Below are 21783 nucleotides of genomic sequence, written 5' to 3'. Positions count from 1 at the left end.
ATTATATAATAGACCCTGATTAGGACAGCTCTGCAGCATAATGAGTATTTTCACTATTCATACTTAATGTGATGAGAGTGCTTACATACTTTTATTACAGTCAAATACATAATGCAAGACTCATGTAAAAACGATCTTCCACTGGTAGTTTAACAAAAAGTTTTCTTTTTTATCAGATTATACTTTGTCTTTCTTGTGTCCCTATACTAACCTTTCTCTTGAACTGTGCATAATATAGTTTGTCGCTAACAGTGCAGTGACGAGAACTCGAAGCATATGACCTTGTTTGCACAGCGGCTTAATGAATATCGCGATATAAATTGACATACATTGAAACTGATATCGGTCTCACGAGAAGAGCGTCAACGTCACTGCTGTGTCATAGGTCACGTGTGTGTGTTTGTAGCATTAACCGTACGTCCAAAGTGGCGTTATCATCAGTTTAGCCATAGATTCTCAAAATGGAAACTGATTATGCAGAACAAACATCACCGTGAAAAGGTACTGGCTATCTGAATAACATTTTTCTGTGCTCACCAGTCAGTTGCAGTAATTTTTGAGTAAATTAAAATGCTAAGCAGCACTTGTTACTTACGGCAGATAACGATGTTAGCTAAACTAGCTAGCTAGCTAGCTAGTTTAGCCAACCGTGTGGCTTCATAGCCACCGGGGTCGCTATTAATGTAGCAGCGTTTCAGCGTTAGCCGGCCGGCAAAGACATTAGTTTCACTACCCAAGAGATTATCAATGACAGCCTTTTCAGTCAGACGCAAATGTTATTTGTGTTGACTTTCTTAATAGACATGCTAACGTTACTGTTAGATGAAACTGTCCTGAGAGGTTGTATCTTGGCGTTAATCTGTATAGGGTTAGACTGACAAGCGGACAGCTAAAACATAACAGTGACCGGGCTTTTTTTGACTCCGCACAGCAAGTTCCTGCACTCCAGTACCGAGCCCCTCTACAGCGAGGATGTTCAACAGCCTGGCGCACAGACCATGGCATGTCTTCTGCAGGGTCTCCTTGCAGCACAGGGCGCCTCTGTCACAGCGGTCCCCGAGGTTCCCCCAGCTATGCCACGGTGAAGAGTCCAGTGTTATTAGGCGTTAGCTACAGCTGTTGTGCACAACGGTTCTAGCCACTCTGCCATCCATTTTAATCGTAATGTTGGTTTGCTGTTCAGAACAAGACTAAGCTATTATCACCCATTCTGTTGCACAGGTTGGCAGAATGGAGGCATACATAGCTTGTGGTTCAGCCTTCCAGACTGCCGTGTTGCTTCTTCAGGCCTGGGCAAGGTGCAGTACTACTCTACCTCTGGCAACAGTAAAGATGGTCCTCCAAAATCAGCATCAGGTGATGCTCCATCTGCAGAAAAGGTTTTGTCTGCTGCTGCGAAAGCCACCCCAGCTTCACCAGGTGAGGTTGTGTTTGATATCTTGGCACTTTGTGTAGCATCGTGCTGTGAGTATTACTGTTCACTGTTTTCCCTGATAAAACAGGTCTTATTACATACCTTGTCAACTAAAGCGCTGGGAATTTAGTCTCCCAGAAGAATTTCACTCTGGTTTACATCTCCAATATTTGCTCTCATAGGGTCAACACCTTTGGGGCTGACCAAGGCTGAGACGATTCAAGTGAAAGGTAATGAACGGCATCTGTGCATGCTTGACATGAAACAGATATTAGATTAGACTCTTGATTTACATAATATTTTAGTGTCTTCAGAATGTGGGTGGGATTTGGTAGTTTGCTCAAGAATGGGAAGAATGAATGCAGATTAAAACCTTGTATATTCATTTCCCACTGATGTAATATTGCAGTTCGGGCAGTCCTGAAGAAAAGGGAATATGGAGCCAAGTACACGCAAAACAATTTCATCACTGCAGTCAGAGCCATGAATGAGTTCTGCCTCAAACCGAGGTGAGCTCTGTTCTGCAAACTTTGTTGTGTTTATTCAATACACATAGCAGCATGAAACCACATGTCATCACTGAGAACCTAAATTAATGGTCTTGAATGTTTATCTATCTGTCTGTTCAGTGTAACCATGTTCAGTACTCACTGAGATGCTGGCAGACCACAACGCAAATTCCTTTGAGTTAATACATAAAGATGCTGTTGTAATTAGGTTGTTATAAAACAGACTCTTCTCTTACTCCCTTCACTTATGTGCTCACAGTGATCTGGAACAGCTTCGAAAGATCAGAAGACGCAGCCCCCACGATGACACTGAGGCTTTCACCGTCTTTTTGCGGTCAGATGTTGAGGCCAAGTTAGTCCTTTTGTTTTACACCTCAAGAGATGTACAACATGTTACGTTCCTCAACAAATTATTGCCCAAACCTGCAATTTTCATTGATTGATGTTCTCTAACTTCTGTTGATCAATGTTTTCTTCCCTGTGATGATTAGAGCAATCGACGTATGGGGGAGTCATGAAGCTCTTGCCCGGGAGAGAAATCTCAGGAAAGAGATGGAAAGAGAATACCAAGAGAGTAGGTTAATATTTTTCCCTGCTTGAATTTACTGCACATATTTGAGAACATGTAATAATACTTAAGATTTTGTTTTAAAATAAAATTTCAACATTTTGTGTCGACATATCATTTATTTGTACCTCTTATTCGCTTACCTTCAGATATATTTCGGAATCAGCAATTGTTGAAGGAATACAAAGACTTCTGGGGAAACACTAAGGTGAGCTCTTTTTTTTTTCCTGCCATTTTGTTTGACAATATGATCAATTCTCCAAATCACGTTTCCTCCGTGAAAGCAGAAGTACTGTGGACATTCCTGTCGCTGTGCCCGAATTGCCTTAATAACAGCCAGTGGTGTACCTGTGTGACCTTTGTCCCTGTTACTGAGGTCACTGCGTCTGTATGACAATGTCATTATCTGTTGTCATTCATGAGACCCTCCCTCTTTACGGTAGCGTGCGGATGTTGTTTCAGTGACTGTACTGTTGTGCCCTTCTCTGGTTTGTCATGGTATATTCTAAACACTGCTGGATTGGATAACATTACCTGTATCAGTTTGACACTGACAGCAGGGCAGCGAATTCACAGTCATGTATGTATTTTACGTCAAAGGCCGCTTGATGAATTTCTGTAATTAACCATGAAGACTTTTGAATGCTGACTTGAGCCTATTGTAGACTTCATATTCCAAATACTACATGCCTTTCAAATGTCTCTTTCTTTGATTCACAAAGCCTCGATCAGGCAAGAGGACAACGTTTCTTCAAGGGCCGGGGAAGGTGGTTATGGTCGCTATTTGCATGTAAGTGTTCATAACTCTCACCAGTCTTCTTTCTGAATTCTGTGAAGTCTTCCTGCGCTCGGTGACTTCCCTCAGCTGTTGAACGCACAGTGGGAGGTACTGGATGAGAGAGGAAACCCCAAGTCTGTTCTCAGCAGGGTTATTCAATACAGTATGTTGGATAAGTATCAGAGTAACATCTGGGGAACCTGAACTGAACTGGATGAATCTTGTCACAGAACATCAAAACAGATATGGACTACATGTGGACAGTAGAGCTACTGCCACTTGAGGTCTTTTGTTCTGAAGAAAAACCCTGCACTGAAGAGTTTTGACACGCCGATTAATGACCCAAAAGACAGGAAGATTTGTATTGGGATCAGCACGGGACCATGGCTCACATGAGATCCTTTGGCCTATTGGATTAGGATGATTGTGTTAGAAGACATGTGCAGTCACATGAACAGCGAAAGGTTTCCTTCACTGACTCACAGGACTCAATTAGTTCAGCGCTCAAGACAAGCTGTGATTCATGAGCATCATGACAGAAAAGCTGGAGTAGTTGACAAACAGGAAATAGTTGAGTGATGGAACATGGGAGTTATCCTATGATGTAATTCATCTTAACTTTAGCCTCCAGCCAAATTTGTGTGTCTATACTTCACGGCCATGTTGTCAGTGAGCAATGTTTTTATCTCCTGTACAAGCTAGCTTATATATTTGTAGACCGCCTTAGTCAGAACTTAACCATTAAATTTCAGGATATTTATTGCCCTACAAGAGCTTCATGTACTTGTTTTCTTTGTCCTCAGCAATGGGCTGAATTTCTTCTTCAAGCTCCTGGCTTGGGTCTACACTGGATCAGCTAGCATGTTCTCCGAGGCCATCCACTCTCTGGCCGACACCTGCAACCAGGCTCTGCTCGCCGTGGGCATCAGCCAGTCTGTCCGCAACCCTGATGCTGGCCACCCGTAAGAAACCACACTGTTTACTATACTGTTAAAGAAAGAAGATGATAAGAGGAATGTCAGCAGTCCCTAAAGGAAAATAAGTCCTTGTTAGGGTAGGATTTTCACCTTGCAGAGCAGCACGTCATTAAATAACAAATCCACCTTTTTGCAGCCATCTTAGAACTGTGAAATTGAAATAGACCATATGCCATTTATTGCTTCACCAAAACAGATGTCTGTAGGTACAGAATTAGAAGTTTGAAGACCATTAAACTTTTGCAATCAGCATTTGTGCAGAGGGAAGGTGTGTGTGTCCTTTACAACACAAAAGTGGCCTAAATGTTGTTGTGAGGTCGGAACCAGTCCTAGTTTTGTCAACTGTAATTGAGACCCTGTGTCTTTTTCAGGTATGGCTTCTCCAACATGCGTTACATTGCCTCCCTCATCAGTGGGGTGGGCATTTTTATGATGGGAGCAGGCCTCTCATGGTACCATGGCATCATGGGATTGCTGCACCCAGAACCCATTGAGTCATTGTTATGGGTGAGTGTTGGCTCTTATCTGTAATACGCGGTACATGAAGGACAACAGTGACCAAACATGCTCTGCTTCTGTGTTGCAGGCGTACTGTATTTTGGCGGGCTCTCTGGTGTCTGAAGGAGGTGGGTCATAGAACTGAAGCTGTAGGTCTTTGATGATGTTTTGACACAGACAGTGCATTTTATTCTGAAACATGTTTCTCTGTCTTCCTTCCCCAGCCACGTTACTAGTAGCCATCAGTGAGATTAGGAAGAGCGCCCACCAGAACGGACTTTCTTTTTATGAATATGGTCTGTACAACTGAAAACCCCGTTTGATCTAAATTCTTTGTACAATAATTGCCTTGAACTTGATTTATACCTGGAATTACAATGAATCTGTAGGGAGCAGATAACAGTTTACTGTGTTTTGTGATAAATCTGAATGTTTCTTCAAGCCACATATACTGTGAAATGAAACCAGGTGTTTTCTCTCATTGTACCAGACAGTGTCGTTCAGGTCAAGTAGATTTGCATATTGTGAAAGAAAGTGGGACATCAGGCAGCTAACGGGGTGCCAAAGACACGTTTCTGATAGCAAACATAAATGTAATGTGGCTAAATCCCAAATTGGTGTAATGTGGATAACGTGGACTCTCAGGCGTTAAACGAGGTCTTGCTTTGTTTTGTGCGTGCAGTAATGCAGAGTCGAGACCCCAGCACTAACGTGGTGCTGCTGGAGGATGCTGCTGCTGTATTAGGAGTCATCCTGGCTGCTGGCTGCATGGGGCTCACCTCACTCACAGGTAAACAAAGACACATGGAGACATTGTTCACACGCTCCCATACAACACCTGCAGGGAAAACAGTCAGTTTCCATCTAGTGTCCCACATCATGTAATTAATGATTACTGATTTATTGTTCCTTTATTGGTATGCTAAATTACTCTCAGGATAATCTTTCTTTCTCATGTTGTTGTACTTTAGTTTTTAATTTCAATGTTGACAGTGACCCAGTTTTCTAAAGTTTCTCTTTCAATTTCTTTTCCTCTGCCCCCCTCTGTCTTTTCCCAGGTAGCCCGTACTATGACAGTTTAGGTTCTCTTGGCGTGGGCACTTTGCTGGGCGCCGTCTCCGCTTTCCTCATCTACACGAACACAGAGGCCCTGCTGGGACGCTCCATACAGGCCGAGCGTGTACAGAAGCTTACAGAGTTCCTGGAGAACGACCCTGCTGTAAGGTCAGCAAAAGAGCAGAGACGCGCACCTGCGGCTGAAAAACACGAACCAGGTCTTGATGTCAGTGTTAAAATAGTGTTTACAGCAGAGTGATCCAGTTTAAGGCCTCAGTCACACGACACAGGACACAATCAATACAAACATGCGAGCAACAAACAGACAGACCCAAACCTGGGTCTTCATGTTCTTCAGAAGCTTTTCATATTACATTATAAACATGCTGTGTGTCATAGTAGAAATCCAAGAATCCAGTAACAGTGTTTTCCTGCTGGCCTAATCCAAGTTTTCCTGATATGTTGTCTGTTGTTATGAGCAGGGCCATCCACGACGTGAAGGCCACTGATATGGGACTGAGTAAAGTGCGCTTCAAGGCTGAAGTTGACTTTGATGGCCGAGTGGTGACACGGTCTTATCTGGAAAAACAGGACATTGACCAAATCCTCAACGTAAGTTAATGGCTACTTTAAATTTTGTTGTTCTGATGAACGGTAGACAATACCGATCTTTCTTACTGTGCTTGTTGCTAACAAATCATCTCCAAGGACAGAGACGTGGAACAGATCACAGATTGTTGTCATTAAAGGGAATTTTTAGTTTTCTTTTTTATGCCATCATCATAGTTATGAGGTGTAAAAGAGCAAAATTTTGTCATTTTCGTGATTATAAATTTTTATGTACGTCTTGAATGGTGGAGGCACTTTTTAACACAATCGCCCTCTGCACACTGCAGTTAGCACAGTGACTTTAAATTACAGAAACTGACTGGTTATCAGGGTATTTAAGGTATAAAAAGTCACCTCAGTGATGCTCAGACATTTCTTGGTTTCCTTTGCTAGTAGGCATTGGAAGAAGCGTTGGTTGAAATGCATTTTACTTATTCGAGCAGCCCCATATGTAACGTCTGTCTTAAAAGGTGAGATATTTTTGGCTTTTGCTGTATCCAGCACGCTTCTGTGTGGCTCACCAGTGTCTTTACTCCCACAGTTAAGTGCATGCTTGTTTCTCTCTGCAGGACATTCAGCAGGTGAAGACCCCTGAGGAGCTGGAGAGCTTCATGCTGAAGCACGGGGAGAACATCATTGACACCCTGGGGGCTGAGGTGGACCGCTTGGAGAAAGAACTCAAGGTACTAAAACATTAAACTTGTCCAAATCGCTGTCTGGCTGATGCTGCAGTATGCCTAGAAACTCCTTTTTTACCGTGTCAGGATGAATTTCTTAGATTTATTCATAAGAATTTACCTGTATAGCAAAGGCATTTTATGCAAGACAGATTTGTACGTAACCGTCTTTTGTTCCTCTTTAGCAACGTAACCCAGAGGTTCGTCATGTAGACTTGGAGATACTATAAACCCTGACGGGTCTCTGCTGAGGGAGCATCCGTCTCTAACAAGAAGAACCTGCAAGAGGAAAACGTGAAAGGGCCAAGCCTGCCTCCACAATCTGCCTCCCACCCTGACCACCGCAACAGAAACCTCCGTCTCTGCACAAGTCAACATGTCTTACTGAAGAATAGTCCACGACCATATACAGGGACAGTGTTTGGGCAGTGATCATGCTTTCTTTGTGTTGCCTGAGCTTCAGTTAGCTGTGCTGAGAATTCAGTCTGCGCGTGTGTTTGTGTGTGTGTGTGTTCTGGTAAAAGATGAAAGTTCTTAGTCGCCTTGAATTTTAAGAGAAATTTGGATCTCTGCTCCAGTTCACACACACGCACACACAGCTATGACAGATTAGTCTTATGGTTGTTGACTTGAAGTCACATTCCTCCTTGAATGTGTTTTCATTGGTTTGAAATCATGACTGCTTCAAAACAAAATCACAGACAGGACCTGTCTCATTTACTAGACTTATACTTTAATGTTATGCTTGAACCACAGTGATAGTGTTTCCTTCATTAGTACAAAGGAAACCCCAGAGCTACATATTCAAATGAGACTTATTTAAATACTAGGCAATATTAGATTTTTTTTTCTTTTAATGTAAAAGCTGAGAAGCTGAAGGTGGCACAACGCTGCTGCAGGTTGTCTATTGAAGACAGAATTTATGATGAATAGATTTTATTGTTATTACAGGAAAATATGCAAATTTCAAGTGTTACTCAGACTTTTCATTTGATTTGTATGATAGAGTTGAGGAGTGAACTGATGTTAAATACAGTAGCACTTAATGAGCGGCTGCAGCTAGGAGCTGTTAGACATGTTAATCTTTTCGAGACAAGCGGCGTCTGTCTTTCGCTTCATTTCTCTCTTTGAAATTCGATGCTCTCCGCATATGAGGTTTAGTAACTTTGTCTAGTGAGTTTGGCAGCTGATCAGCAGATGACTGACTGTTCCAAAGATGAAGTACTGGAGGGACGCCGGTGTCATTGCCCCTTTTCCACCTCAGTGTAAATAAGTGGTCTGATATGTCCAGATTGACCAACCTCAAATCAAGCGTTGAACTCCATTAACAGTCAATGTAAAAATGTCATTGTTTAAATCAGTCACCTGTACAGTGTGTGTACCAAATTATCTACTCAATAATCTCCTCCTCAGTGTTTCTGCTGAATAATCTCTATAAATCTTGCAGCGACTGTTCATTCTGCGTTTACTGTCACAGCTGCAGCATCGGACACACCTGCCTGCTTAACATCTTCTTCTGCTTCAAGAGGTGGGCCGGAGTCATTTCATCCGTTTAGGGGCGGGGTGGTTATATATTTTTGAAGGTGTTAATAGTGTAATATTTTCTCTTTGGTTATAACTATGTTGGCACTGCTGAAGGAGTTGGAATAAATTTGAAATAATTTATTAAATTATTTTGCTTTCCTTTTCTGTCATGTGGTTGGATTTCTTTTTTTTTTCTTCTTCTTTTTTCTTTTTTTGCAATGTCTAGTATGTGATTCCCTGGCGTCAGCTTCTCAAGATGTTGGGGGTCATGTAGGATCTCCATGCTTCCTGGCTGGGCAGTAACCCCAGTGAGTGACCCCTGTAGGTTCTGGGAAAAGCTCCGCTGGATGCATCTGGAACAGTCAAGTACATTTCCACGCCGCCGTGTTCGGATGGGAGACCTGTTTCCTGTTTAAAGCTCAGATGGTTGACTGGAATGTAAACCCAAGTCCATTAGATGGTGCAGTTGTAGGGATGAGAGAGAGGGGGGAGCACTAGCCTGTACGCTGACGTCAATAAAAACAGTCATTTCGAACCAGTCTGCGCATTGACCGACCATTCAAAACATTACGCACAGCATCGCGGCTGGACCACGCTAGACTACTCGACTGAAATAATTTTTCGCCGAGCCCGGAGAGCGGAGACAATGCGGACAAACTCCATTGCAGGTTTTTGACCATTGAATGTTGTCTTAACATTTTGGGTGTTGCGCGCATAAGTGTCATGTCTCGTCATATCATTCCCAAGTCAGTTGTGCCCGTGCCACTGCCCATCGTGTTTCCTTTCATGTCTCCCCTCCTCAGAGGAGGAAAGGGTCGCTTGTGCGCGTTGATTGAGAGAATAAGCAGCAGATCCTCGGGCTGATTTGGCTCATTATTATAAAGGAAACGTGCGTCGAGACGCGCCTTTCACCAAACACATCATTCCTCAGCCTGCTGCACATCACATCGTTCCTCTCACCATCATCAACTTCTTTATTCTGCAACCGGCTTTGAAAAATCTGTCTGTTTTTGTATTATTTTTCGATGCATCCTCTTTTTTTTATCTCAAACATTTTCGTCTCCAGCAGCCCACAGATGGGGGCGCAGTAAACCTGCACAGTTGGGGTCTCAGATTTTCATGCAACCTCCCCTTCATCACCACAAGCCTGCGGTTACAAAATCCCAAACCCCATTACTCCTCGGTGCGGAATTGAATTAAAGAAACGAGATTTTGTGCAGCAATGCAATCACCTCCCATTGTCCATGCAGAAAACCCAACCTCGTTAACCCTCTACTTTGTTTGTGTTCCCTGTTTTTTTGTTGTTTTTTTTTCTTTTTTCTAAATAATCGATTTGGTTGCTGTTTCAATCACAGGTGCAGGAGCACGCCGAAGTGTGAGAGCAGGAGACGTCTTCATGGCGGATGATCAGCATCATCATCATCATCATCACCCTGCTCTACGCTTTTAGCCTCTTTACAGTGCTGCCTTGTCTAATCATGTTCAAGCAGCATTGTACAGGGCTATGACAGCATAGAGAGCTGAGCTGCTCGGCCGCTGCGTTTCTCTGACCCCGTGGATGGCAGCCAATAGATGACATCATCCGTTAAAAAACACAAAACGACGAGGGTCGCGTGTGATCCCGCATGGGTTGTTGCCAACAGAGAGACTTGTCTTTTAATTTTCATGCTGATGCGGTCAAAAACTCAAATGCATGGCTCTTTCTGAAGGGTAAAGGCAACTGGGACACGTGAAGTTCTCCTTGGGTTGAATTATTCAATGCAAACCTAAATCCCTTTGCAGCCGATACATTATTAAACCAGTTAGTAACATTGCGTCTTGGTGCTTTTGGATCAACCTGTTTGTGCATCTTCTGTAGTACCATTGCATTCAAGCCAGACCTGAGCGTCCCATTTACCAAAAATAAAAATAAAATTATTACTTATTGATCCTTGAATAACAAGAAATGAAGGTATTTCCAGACTCATTTAAGCCTCTATGGAGAAAATATTCAGTTTGCTGCACGATAAAACATTTTAAACCTATTTTTTTAAAGTTACAATCATGAGAGGCACAAACTGCTCTACTTCTATAGGTCACTGTTTGATTAATGTGTTTGCATGCAGCTGGTGTTTATGTGTCATGGTTGCAGCCAATAATTATTTTAAGTGTGGGTTAACCTGGCGATTTTTTTCTCAATTAAACGTTTGGTCAATAAAATCTTGGTAAATAATAATAAAAAAAAAAAAAAAGAAAAAGAAAGAAAAATCACAGTTTTCCACACTTACCAAATGTGACATCAAATGTTTTGTCTAGCAGTCCAAAACCTTAAGACATTCAGTCACAAATGACAAAATCAGAAAATCCTCAAGACTGAGAAGCTAAAAAAAATGTCTTAGAGGATTAATTAATTACCAAATAGTTGCAGAATATTTTTCCATCAATCAATTAATCGCTTTAATATAGACCAGAAATATATAATGCACTATTAAAGAGTTTGAAATTTGTTCGAATCCCTGGATTTATTTGAATTTAAGTTTGTGTTTGCCATACTTTCCTTTGTACATGCAGTTTCCAGTTTATTAGGTACATCCAGCTTGTGTTCAGGGCCTTGCTCAGGGGCACCTCAGCGCTGGTACTGAAGGAGGGGCAAATGCTGCCTTTCAGTTTCTCCACCCAGATTTATCCTGCTGGAACTGACGACCTTCCATTCACAAGCCCTTTCTCAGACCTCTGGGCCACTGCTGCCCCCATTTGTTGCAGAACTATTGCATTAGACTGAATTCGTTTTAGCTAGCTGTACCTAATAAACTGGCAACTGAGGGTATGCTACATTTTCAAACTGTTATGTCTGACTGATGTTTGGTGCTCCACTCCGCCCAGAGGTCCAGTTTCATGCCCTCTGCTGGCTGCACACTGAGTCCTTGACTTTCCCTGTCTGCCCTGTGTCTCCGTTAACTCTGTCTGATATGGGATTAGTAACGGGAAAGTTGTTAATGAAGGAGCCTCGTCACTAATTAAATAACAAGCTTACGTTTACCAGGGGTGAAACTACTGTAGTTCACGATGCTTTGACAGACCCAGACAGAAACCTTCAATGAGAATTTTGTAGTACGTCCTGCTGTTGTTTGCTCTGGATGAGAAAGAATGAACACATGTACGCCAACTCATTCTTTTCTTGAATCATGTAGAGATTTGCTAAATCAACAACACCAGAGCCACAAATTCACAAACTATTTTATTACAAATTCTTTTTGTCTTTACTAACAATGGCCATGGAAGAAGAGTCCTGCTGTGTTTCATATCACTGCCTGTGCTGCAGTTCAGATTGAAGCTCCTGTGTAAGGTCCCAGAGACGGAGGTATGGATGCTGGGTCAGGCACTGAACATACTCACTGGCTGCAGCTCACACATGGCTGCAGGCCGTTCTCGTTGCAGGAAGTGCACTTGAGGGCTTTGAAGGAATCCGTGAAGCAGTTGCGAAACACGGACATCTTGCTGCCATGGCACATGGGGCACGGGATGAAGGCAAAGCCCCCACAGGTCTGGCACGTCTGGGGATGCTGCACCCTCTAGAAAAATGGTTTCAGATAAGATATCAAACATTAAATACTGACACCCAAAACATCTACATTACTTGCACAGAACAACTGCTTTTATTTCTCTTCCAAAGGCACATTTCTGGAGGTTCAAGGTTTAAAAAAAGCTTTGTTGCAAATAACTAATTTAAAACTTTAAATTAACAGTCTGACATTTTGGGAAATACTTGGATTTGTATTTTTGTTGAGTCGCACGAGAACATCAACAGCACTCACTGCCATGTAAACACAGTTTGTTGGTATCTGTTTCAGGTGTTAGCAAACTACTCCAAGTATGTGACATCACAAAAGTTGCTAATTTAGGCTAATTAAATCACATGAGCTCACAGCGGGGTTAAGCATGCATGAGCAGTCCGAAGTTGGTTTTACACTCCAGGTTTTGCACAGATTAAACAAAGGAGATATAACATCTTAATTGGTGAGCTTTAGAGGTGCCAGTAGTTTCTTCTCCAGCTAAGCAAGGCTAGCTTTTTCCCCATATTTTGCAGAGCTGAATTGATCATCTCCTGGCTGTAGATTCGTATTTAGCCTGCAGACATGATGCTGCTGTACTATATTAATCTAATTTATCTAACTCAGCAAGAAAGCTAATGGGCATTTTTCCCAAAATGTTTACCTACTCCTTTAATCACAACTTCCTTTCCAAATTGGGAAAGCCATGTTGTTGGCCAGTTCTGGACTGATTAGTGTATGCATGACCTTTCAGAGCTGCACACTTTTTAAATAGCCTGCAGGGACTGGAATGCATGACTTAAATGTCATAACACTGCTTTGTATTCACTTATGAAGTCTTCTGCTGGGTCTGAACTCCAAATTACAACCGAGGCCTGAGAAAAGGCCAGTGCCCGTGTGACAGACTTTGCTGCAGCTCAGTGTGAAGCTGAAATAGTTTACAAAATCTCGGTTTGTACAACAGAGCGATGTGCCCTGCGTTGGTGTGTTTGAACAAATGTGTTGGAAGCAGAATCAATAACAGGCCCTCCATTATTGATGGTCACTTATTGATGTGCATGCCTCTTTTACACCGCAGTTCGCTCATGTTTTATTGATGGCATGACTAGTGAGGGGAAATGACTGCTCCTGTTTGCACCGTGTTCATCTCAATGACTGTGGACAGATACAAAGCGTTAATTTATTATGACTTTATAATTACCTTATGCTTTAAATATTACATGTACCACAAAGCACATATAACATTGTTCAGTAAATCTAATAAGAACATGTGAATAATTAAACATAGATATGTATCAAATCAAGTGGTTGATTCACAGGAAAATCACCCATTTGACATCAATTATTCATAATGTGATTTCTAAGGCAAACACTGAAAACCAACCTCGATTTTTGTCAGAAGATCTTGAAGCTCCCCTGATTCATTCATGCCAAGTATTTTCTCTGCACCCTGCAAAACAAGTTTAACACCATAAGCCAGAATTGAATGAACTCAGCACGGATGTACAACATATTGAGATATCAGATATCATTAGAAAGGAGTCATAAGAACTGACCCCAAGATAGTGTCCATCAATGAACACCACCGGTAAAGAAGGAGGTTCTCCCACACGTTTGCACCGCTCCTCCAAGTCCTTCCCGTACTCGCAGTCCAGGGCGATGTTCTTCTCCACAAACTTCACCCTGTGGTTCTGGAAGATCTTCCGCACCAGCTCGCAGCGCTCAAAGGTCGTCCTCACCACACGGAAACTCGTAGTGTAGATCACTATGCGCCCAAATTCAAGAGGTAACGCCACCTGAGAGGGCGGAAAAATCTAGTTAGAGGCTCTAATGATTGCCAGCAAAAAATGTATTTCATTGCTGTGTTCTATATGCAGTTCTGTTATAAATAAAGCACCTTTTGTCTAAGCTGTACTTGGATCTTCAGATCATTTACATCGTTACATCATGTACATCGTTAGAATTGTGAGGCTTTGTGCTTTCAAATGTTGTATAGTTTGTCAAGGTGAAGTAAGGATTCAATCAAATTCCATCCCAAATATGTTAACTAACACCTCCTCCCAGGCCTGTGTTTGGGCGACTGTGTGTTCAGGGATTATGATTTATAATCCCTTTATAAAAGGTGCCTCATTGGAAAGTGGTACTGCATGTTTTAACCATTTTTAACCAAGTATATTTGTGTAGCTTTCAAAAATTTCCCAAAGTGGACCATAGATTTTTATGTATTTTTGAATGTGCTCCTCCTCGCCTGAAGGCAGCCTTTGCTTACATTAATCTCAGCAGAGTTTGGAAATTAATTTATAGTACTACTCGATACTCCATAAAAGTAAAACCTCAGAATGTTCCTTTAGGATATGACCAGACCTTGAGAAACATTTAAACTTCACCCTAAAAGGAAGATCTCATTTAATCATGATGAGAAGCTTCGTCTCGCCTGCAGTGACGCTGCTTGTTCAGATAATATACAGAGACATCATTTCCTCAGTATGACCTTCTGTATCACCTTTGCATCAGCACTCGGGCCAGGAGTTACCTCAGAATAACAAACACCTCTTCTTCGTGAAGGGATACTAGAAAGCGAAGTGCAGAGAATTCATTAACCTGATTAGTTTCTCTTGAAACACTTAACGAAATACATCATTAATCTTTAATTGCTCTGTGACCTTGTCTTCTATTGTGAGCTTTTATCCCAGTAATGCTCCTACATGTAGCCCCTTCCTGTAACTAGACTTGAGGACAGCACTGATGGGAACTGGTGTTGAAACCATTCAAGCAATAATGGGAATTCATAGAACAGATTGTATTAAATCACAAGATTGAACACTGCAGATGTACTTACACTGTTGGAACTGGGAAGGTTTTCAAACAGCGTCTGACCTGCGCTGACTTTGTGCTTGACCCCTCTCACAGTCCCATTTTTGCTGAGTATGTTGACCCTCTTGGTGGTGAACATCCAGTCCTTGGTGGCCCCTGCGTACATGAGCAGATCATCAGGCTCACACTCGCTGTCATCCAGCTCGGAGCCCAGGTATCCATACAGGTGTCCCTGCACGTCTCCGCTTGTAGAGGGGCTGCTGGCCCGTTCGGCGTCAGAGCTGCTGGTGCAGTCTGAATCCAGGGAGTCTGAAGGCCCCTCATCCTTGAACATCTCCTTCAGCACCCGGCCGCTGTTCCCCGAAGCCACGCGGAACCTCACCCGCTTCTGTGGCTTCTCCTGCCCTGCTGTCAGCATTGTCCCCTCCATTGCAAACCCTTTGCCACATTACATAGTCCACTACACTGCAGTGTAGCTCCTTGCGTCTCATTCGGAGGACATGCTCAGACACACTATTTGTCCTCCATGGATTACTTTCACATTTAATCCTCGCTGTTTGAACAGATCTAAAAAAGACCGAGAGCCTGTAAGCTGCCTTACAGTCAGACTCACACTGCCAGTAAATAATACATGCATTTCTACCATGGCAACCTAGCAAGCTAATCTCAAGTAAAATGATCGTTGTCTTTGAATTATTCATCACAGTTTACACAGTTTTCACCAAAGCTTTGACAGAAGACTTTTAATGGCCTGACTTCATGTGCTTTAATCAAACAAACAAACATTTGTCCCTCTTGGGATAAGATGACAGCTCAACGCTGTGAGGCAATTTAACAACTTCTGCATCAGCTTTCATTTCAAGATCCGCTACAGTTAGCCTGTAGTCTTACTTTCCCTACATGTCAGGAATTCATTTAAATCATGAATAATGATTAAAGTTTCAGCCTGCTGAAAACCCGACACCTGCCCAGCTCTCAACACACACCTTAACACACACCTTAATTAACACAAACAATATCACATTGCATCATTTCAAGCCACGCTAGCAACATTGTTGGTCAGTAATTATTGCCATGAACTTCTATACAGATGTTCACGGTTCTCAGACAAAGAATCTTAATGAATTTGATGAAAATATAAATGAGTCCTATATTTTGGTTTTGTGACCAAACACCTACAAAACTAACAACATTCCCATCAGCCTCTGCTTTGTGCTCAGTGCTAATTAGCAAATGTTAGCATGCTAAATCACCAAGCCAGTTTGTTAGCTAACCAGTAAAGCATACTAATCTTAATTTACATGTTGTTTAGTTTCGTGTTATACTTAGTAAATGTCAGCACAGGCCTTAGCAATGTGAGCATTTTAGCATATTGACATTAGCATTTAGCTCGAAGAAAAGCAACAGTGTCTCAAAGCTGCTAGCATAGTTGGCTTCTTATTTGAACTTTATGCATATACTGTGTAATTTTGTGATACTCAACTAACAATGAAAGAACAAGGTATGAGGAGTGTATGCAAATCGAATGTATGCAAGGACTCAAATTTAGATTCTTCATTTGTTGTAAAAACTTTGTCTCCACTTTCAGTAAGAACATCCTGTTTCATTGCAACGCCTTTTCTCTCTGACTATTCGCTTTGTCCTGTAAGGTGAAATACACTGTGACATCAAACACATGAATGCAGATATTCGTGACTGCTTACTGTGTTACACCCACAGCAGGAGTGCAGGTGTTCACTGGGCGTCCTGTCAGAGCAGAAGTGACCATATAATATATCACAGTGACACAATACAGCAGCGTGTCCACAAAGACGCCTCAGCCAGGTTTTTTTTTGGTTTTTTCTCTATCACAGGTGATGAAAAAGCCCTCTAGAGATGTGACACATCAGCTTATAGCGGTGACAGCACCACTCTGTTTAGCTGAAGTAAGAGCTACACACACGCACACTCACACACACGCACACGCGCACAGCATGTCATCACCTGTTTGTGTCCTGGTGCTGATCATTAGAGAAAATCCATCTGCGAAAGTGGAGTGCGTCAAACTTAGATTTAGAGGCATCCTGAGGCTGTAGAAGTATTATGAGTCTGGCTCTGGTTCCAAGTCTTATTGATCCAAAAGTGACTCTAACTCTCCTTTAAACTGTCTTTTATTAGAAGGACGTCACAGCAGCCATTACAACACGGCCTGTATTGGCTCATTGTATATTATTGCTGCTAATAGCCAGTGTTAGATGCCATTTGGGTGTCTAGACTTTGAAATTATTGCCTGAGGAGCTGAGGTGGCTCAATCAGTTGTGTGTTTTTTTGTTGTTTTTTTTAAAAATATCTTTGTAGAACTTCATTTTATTGAGCAGTTTTAAATTTAATTATCTTTAACTGCCTTCCATGGCTCTTGGAAACCTATTTTCTCATCCAGATCCTTACTGTGAATGATACACTTCCTTCATGAAGACACATATTTCTGCTCAGGGTAGACTAGTTGTGGTTATTTCACTTGAGAGATTTCTGCTGTTTGTTCTGAGCTCTTCTCACCATGAGGAGGAAAAAGGCGATGTCATGTATTTCTGTGCACCACTTTAGCAACATTTGACTCAAAATTGATGACAGTTGTTGGGTTCTGAACAAAGTTTCTGTTTACATACTCAGCAAAACACATTGTGTGTATCCTGGAGGTCTAATAAACATGTTGAGTGGATTTACTTCCTCAGAAAACATTTACAAAGTCATGTTTTTGAGTCCTGATTAAGCACAATAACCTTTAAGTGTTTAAATTAAAAAGATATTTCAAAATTTATTGTGATTATTGCTTATTTAAGCACAAATATTTAATGTTGAAGAGAAACTTTGGCACTAAGTTTTTTAAGTTTCAACACTTTTTAGTTTATTGCGTGATACTTTTTCTCATCGTGTTAATTTTTTGGTTTTATTTACTCCTTTGTCAAGACTTTGTGGACCTAGAGTTCAGTTTTTTGTATAAACTTTGTAGTTTTACATTGGATAGACCATAGTCAAGCGCAGTGGGTCATTCTGGTTTTAGAGCTGCAAACCAGTTTGTGTTTCAGTGGAGAGTTTTATCATGACATTATTGGTTCTGTCTCTGCTTTGCCTTCAGATGAGATTTCTGAGGGAAATTATATCGTTCTTGCATGAAAATGATCAAAATTACAGAGTTTCAACTCATAACTCATAACAACATATTATATTATATTATATTATATTATATTGGCCCTGAATTTGGCAGTCAGTGTCTGGATAAAGCTGCTTATATTACTCAGTTGAACATACTGTTCTTATAATTGGAATAAATCCGTCATGGTCTTTACATATCATTTTCATTTTAATTCGTTTTTTTTTTTTTTTTTATCATGGAGGAGCAGTTTCTCAGTCACCCTTCCCGCACACACTATAACTTTCAGTTGCACTTATAAACCTCTTCAGCTGCTTGATCCCAGAAAAAGACGTCACATGGATACAAGCACAGTGGTGCTCGATGGATGAAGATAAAACAAACATGAAAACAGGTCAGCATGTTGTTTAGTCTCCTGTAAGGGCTGGGCGGGACAAGCTTATCTAGAGTTCAGTGAAAAATGCCCACGCCATGTTGAGTCAAGCAGCCATTTTATCTCACTTTAGCACATTTAGACAAGAGACCACTGAGATGGTGAAAGTCTGTTCAACCTGGAGAGCTCATCTCTCAGCCCTCCTCATCTGTAGTGTTAATGTAGCCTCGCCAGCCACCTCGACTGCTATTAAAAAAGCAATTTGAAAAGATGAATACTTTAACGCTCTTTAATTTCGCTGCTGTTTGTCGGCTCGCCTGTGACAGAGAGGGAAAAAAGTCAAACAGTGCAGGGTGATAGATGGTTTTAATTTTGTGCAGAGTGAATAAACAGATGATTCATAGATTGCTGGCTTGAGTTTTACGGTAGCTTCATTATATGACCGAGTTGCAGTACATTTTTGAGTTGTAATAAGACTGATCTCCACATCTCGGGCTTGAGAGAATTTGTATTTAAAATAGTATTTAATCTCTTGCATCTTCAAATGTGTCTGTGCAAGTTTGAGAGGATCTGCACACATTAATCAACTATTGTGTAGAGGGGGTAGGGTAGATGGCTCTGAAGTGACTCATCATTTGTTAACAGTTGGCCATCACACGACCTCACCCTTCCTGACTACAGGTCAGCGTCCACAAGGGGGCAGAATGCAGTTCAATTACAGCTAAATGTCACACTGCCCAATAATTCCCTGAAGAGCTGAAGGCAACTGATGAAGGATGCAGCTGCAGGCCTGATGGCTGCAGCCACTGGCTTGGTTTTGATCAGTCTTCAGAGAATGATTAATGATAAAATCAATGGCACCATCATTTAAGACAAGTGAGAAGGAGCAGGATTAATGCATCCTGAAGAACATTTTCAGGCTAAACATTTACAAACTGAACTTCAGAGGGACTGTAGCCACAGGTATGCTGAACCCATTTCTTTTCTTTTTTTTTTTTTTTTTTTGAGAATATCAAAGTCATTCCTGAGTCTGAAAGCACTAAAAATGAAAAACAGTCTCATACCATCTTCATATTTGCATCTTATTTTCTGTCTCAGTGCTGTGATGAGTGTAAGAGGAAAGTTAAAGTGTCCCTGAAGTACAATGAATGTATGAATCAAGCTGTTTCCATTATGATTTTACTTTGAAAAACAATCATTCTAAACGACTGTAAAATCATTAAGAACCAAAGAGTCTAAGTTACACATTTAGGAGGGGTTTCACAATAGCAGTTTTCAGCACCATGGGGAAGATACCAGTAAAGACTTCATCCTCTGTAGTCAACCGGATACCCTTTAAAAAGTATCTGGAATGGGATCCAGTAAAGCTGTTGCAGGGTTTAAACAGCATTACTTCTTCCTTTAGTATTTCCTCTCAACAGCAGCAAAGTGGCTCAAAGTATTTTCCTGCAGAGTCAAAGGGCTCCCAGGCAGGAGCTTGCAAACATCATCATTTATAGTGAGGTGATTCAACCTGATGTTTGCTTGCCGTCTCTGAAGGATACTGCAAACTCATCACAGTCTGAGAAGGATTTTAAAGGTTGTTCGATGAGGCTGTTTGTAGCTGAGAGATTCAATGATTATGCTCATTTTTGTTTTTTCAGACACTTCTGCTTGAAGTTACTGAGCACTTTTGATCATGAAATCTCAGAACAATGTCGATATATCTTGCTTCCTCTTTCAGCATCTTTGCTACCAGATCCATTTGTGTGTCTTCAAATGTTTAGGAGTACTGTACCCTAGTTTTGTAGAACAGCTTTTGGGAAATCTTCCCAGAGATTGTGCATATGCTTAAGATCAGTTCAGCAAACAAGACAAAGAGTTTACAGCCATGCTAACAGCTCTGTGAGGCTGTATTTAGGCGATGTCATGATTGATGATTGTTGAGACATTTCACCAAAGCCCCTAAATGTTAACTTCATAACTTTTAGGCATATTTTAGATGAAAAGTCAAAAGCTGAGCAACAATTTGGACGGATGGCAGTTAATGGGATTTTTGGACTGATCTAAAGATATATCTGCATTTCAGGGACTGAGCACTATCGCAGAAATGTTTTTTAATTATTATCTTTTTTCTTTTTCTTTTTTTTTCTTTTTTTTTTGGCATTTTTACCATTATAGTGGCAGTGTGGATCCAGATAGGAAAGCTATGTTATCTGCAAGGTCACCAGGATTTTCCCATACACAATATTAGAATAACAGTTGGAATAATAGTGATTGTTAGTAATAGCTAATTTGAGCTGTGGAAAAACATAAAATGAACCTGATGCCTGATTGTAAAGTCGTGTCAAAGTTAGATTTTGTGCTAAAGTCAGCCTGCCACAGCCTGCCAAAATGTATACTTACACTGCAGGAGTGAATCAAAAAACAAAGGTGCTCGGAGGGAGTATCAGTGAAATCTTTTTAGGTCAGTCTGTTAAAGATAAAAATAAAGTGACAAAAACACTCAGGCTGTTTGTAATTGACACAGATTCTGACAGTGCTAGAAATTTGGACGGCTGGTTGAATGACTCATTGTTTGGACCGGATTGCTATAACACACAAAACCAGCACGCACACACACACACACACACACACACATAATCGAAGAGGCAGGCTTCTTGTCACTGTTGCTTAGCAACCGTGGGAGCTACAGAGCCAAATCCCCGTGGTGGCAAGCTGATGTTGAATTAGGCAGAGTGGGGGAAAGAAAGGAAATCTTTGGGAGAGATGTGTCTCCAGCAGGCACAGGAGGAGGCGTAGATGTTCAGGTGTTCATTTCTTATTTTTGGATGTGGTGAATCTTGAGTGTCTACAATCTCTCTATGTGTTTCTTTTTGCTTTTTTTTTGGCTGTTGGGACTAGGACTTACAGCTGCATTTAAGATAAAAAAAAAAACAGGAAGAAAGCATGTTTACTATTGTTATGAATATACCTAAGTGTTAATTTACAGATTCTTCTTGCTCAAAGAGATGCAGCCTTCTGTTGTTAAATTGCCACTGCACTGCTCACGCACAATGCCCACACACTATTTTATGTTTTCAGAAGCACAAGCATAATCTCATCTCCCCCTAATCCCCACTACAGCAAATACATTTTAATTTTAAAGGGAATGCGGCTCAAAACAGCAGCAGAATCTCCCATAAAAGAGATCCTAACGAAGAGTGTCATATTACATATGCAAGGAGTCTGGCAGCGATAGCTAAGGAACCTCTGTGTAAATACACATGCACATAAACAGGACACTCAGCATTATGAAAACCCTGCCAGTGCAATATACACGCCAGACTATTGTAGCGTATCTGTAT

General features: G+C 41.4%; 2 protein-coding genes and 1 long non-coding RNA gene across 3 annotated transcripts; 2 read left to right on the top strand and 1 right to left on the bottom strand.

The window, feature by feature from the left end:
• The first annotated feature begins 395 nt into the window (after positions 1 to 395).
• Positions 396 to 8759, top strand: slc30a9 (solute carrier family 30 member 9). Its single transcript, XM_076739522.1, has 18 exons — positions 396 to 501; positions 932 to 1081; positions 1222 to 1419; positions 1597 to 1644; positions 1824 to 1923; positions 2183 to 2275; positions 2415 to 2497; positions 2641 to 2699; positions 3214 to 3281; positions 4073 to 4231; positions 4618 to 4753; positions 4833 to 4872; positions 4969 to 5040; positions 5427 to 5534; positions 5803 to 5968; positions 6283 to 6412; positions 6979 to 7092; positions 7272 to 8759. The coding sequence occupies exons 2-18, from the start codon at positions 973 to 975 to the stop codon at positions 7314 to 7316; spliced, it is 1728 nt and encodes a 575-aa protein (XP_076595637.1). The 5' UTR covers positions 396 to 501; positions 932 to 972; the 3' UTR covers positions 7317 to 8759.
• Positions 8760 to 9137: 378 nt separating this feature from the next.
• LOC143325885 (uncharacterized) lies at positions 9138 to 11095 on the top strand. Its single transcript, XR_013077580.1, has 2 exons — positions 9138 to 9278; positions 9966 to 11095. It is a non-coding gene; the product is annotated as an uncharacterized LOC143325885 (long non-coding RNA).
• Positions 11096 to 11837: 742 nt separating this feature from the next.
• grxcr1a (glutaredoxin and cysteine rich domain containing 1 a) lies at positions 11838 to 15433 on the bottom strand. The gene is made up of 4 exons (XM_076739565.1): positions 14980 to 15433; positions 13697 to 13936; positions 13525 to 13590; positions 11838 to 12161 (listed from the first exon to the last, which is right to left on the bottom strand). Exons 1-4 carry the CDS (start codon positions 15382 to 15384, stop codon positions 11982 to 11984), a joined length of 891 nt encoding a protein of 296 aa, XP_076595680.1. The 5' UTR covers positions 15385 to 15433; the 3' UTR covers positions 11838 to 11981.
• Between the last annotated feature and the right edge of the window lie 6350 nt (positions 15434 to 21783).

This window comes from Chaetodon auriga, chromosome 9 (assembly GCF_051107435.1).
Source record: "Chaetodon auriga isolate fChaAug3 chromosome 9, fChaAug3.hap1, whole genome shotgun sequence".
NCBI lineage: Eukaryota > Metazoa > Chordata > Actinopteri > Chaetodontiformes > Chaetodontidae > Chaetodon > Chaetodon auriga.
This window is presented reverse-complemented; position numbering and strand designations above follow the sequence as displayed.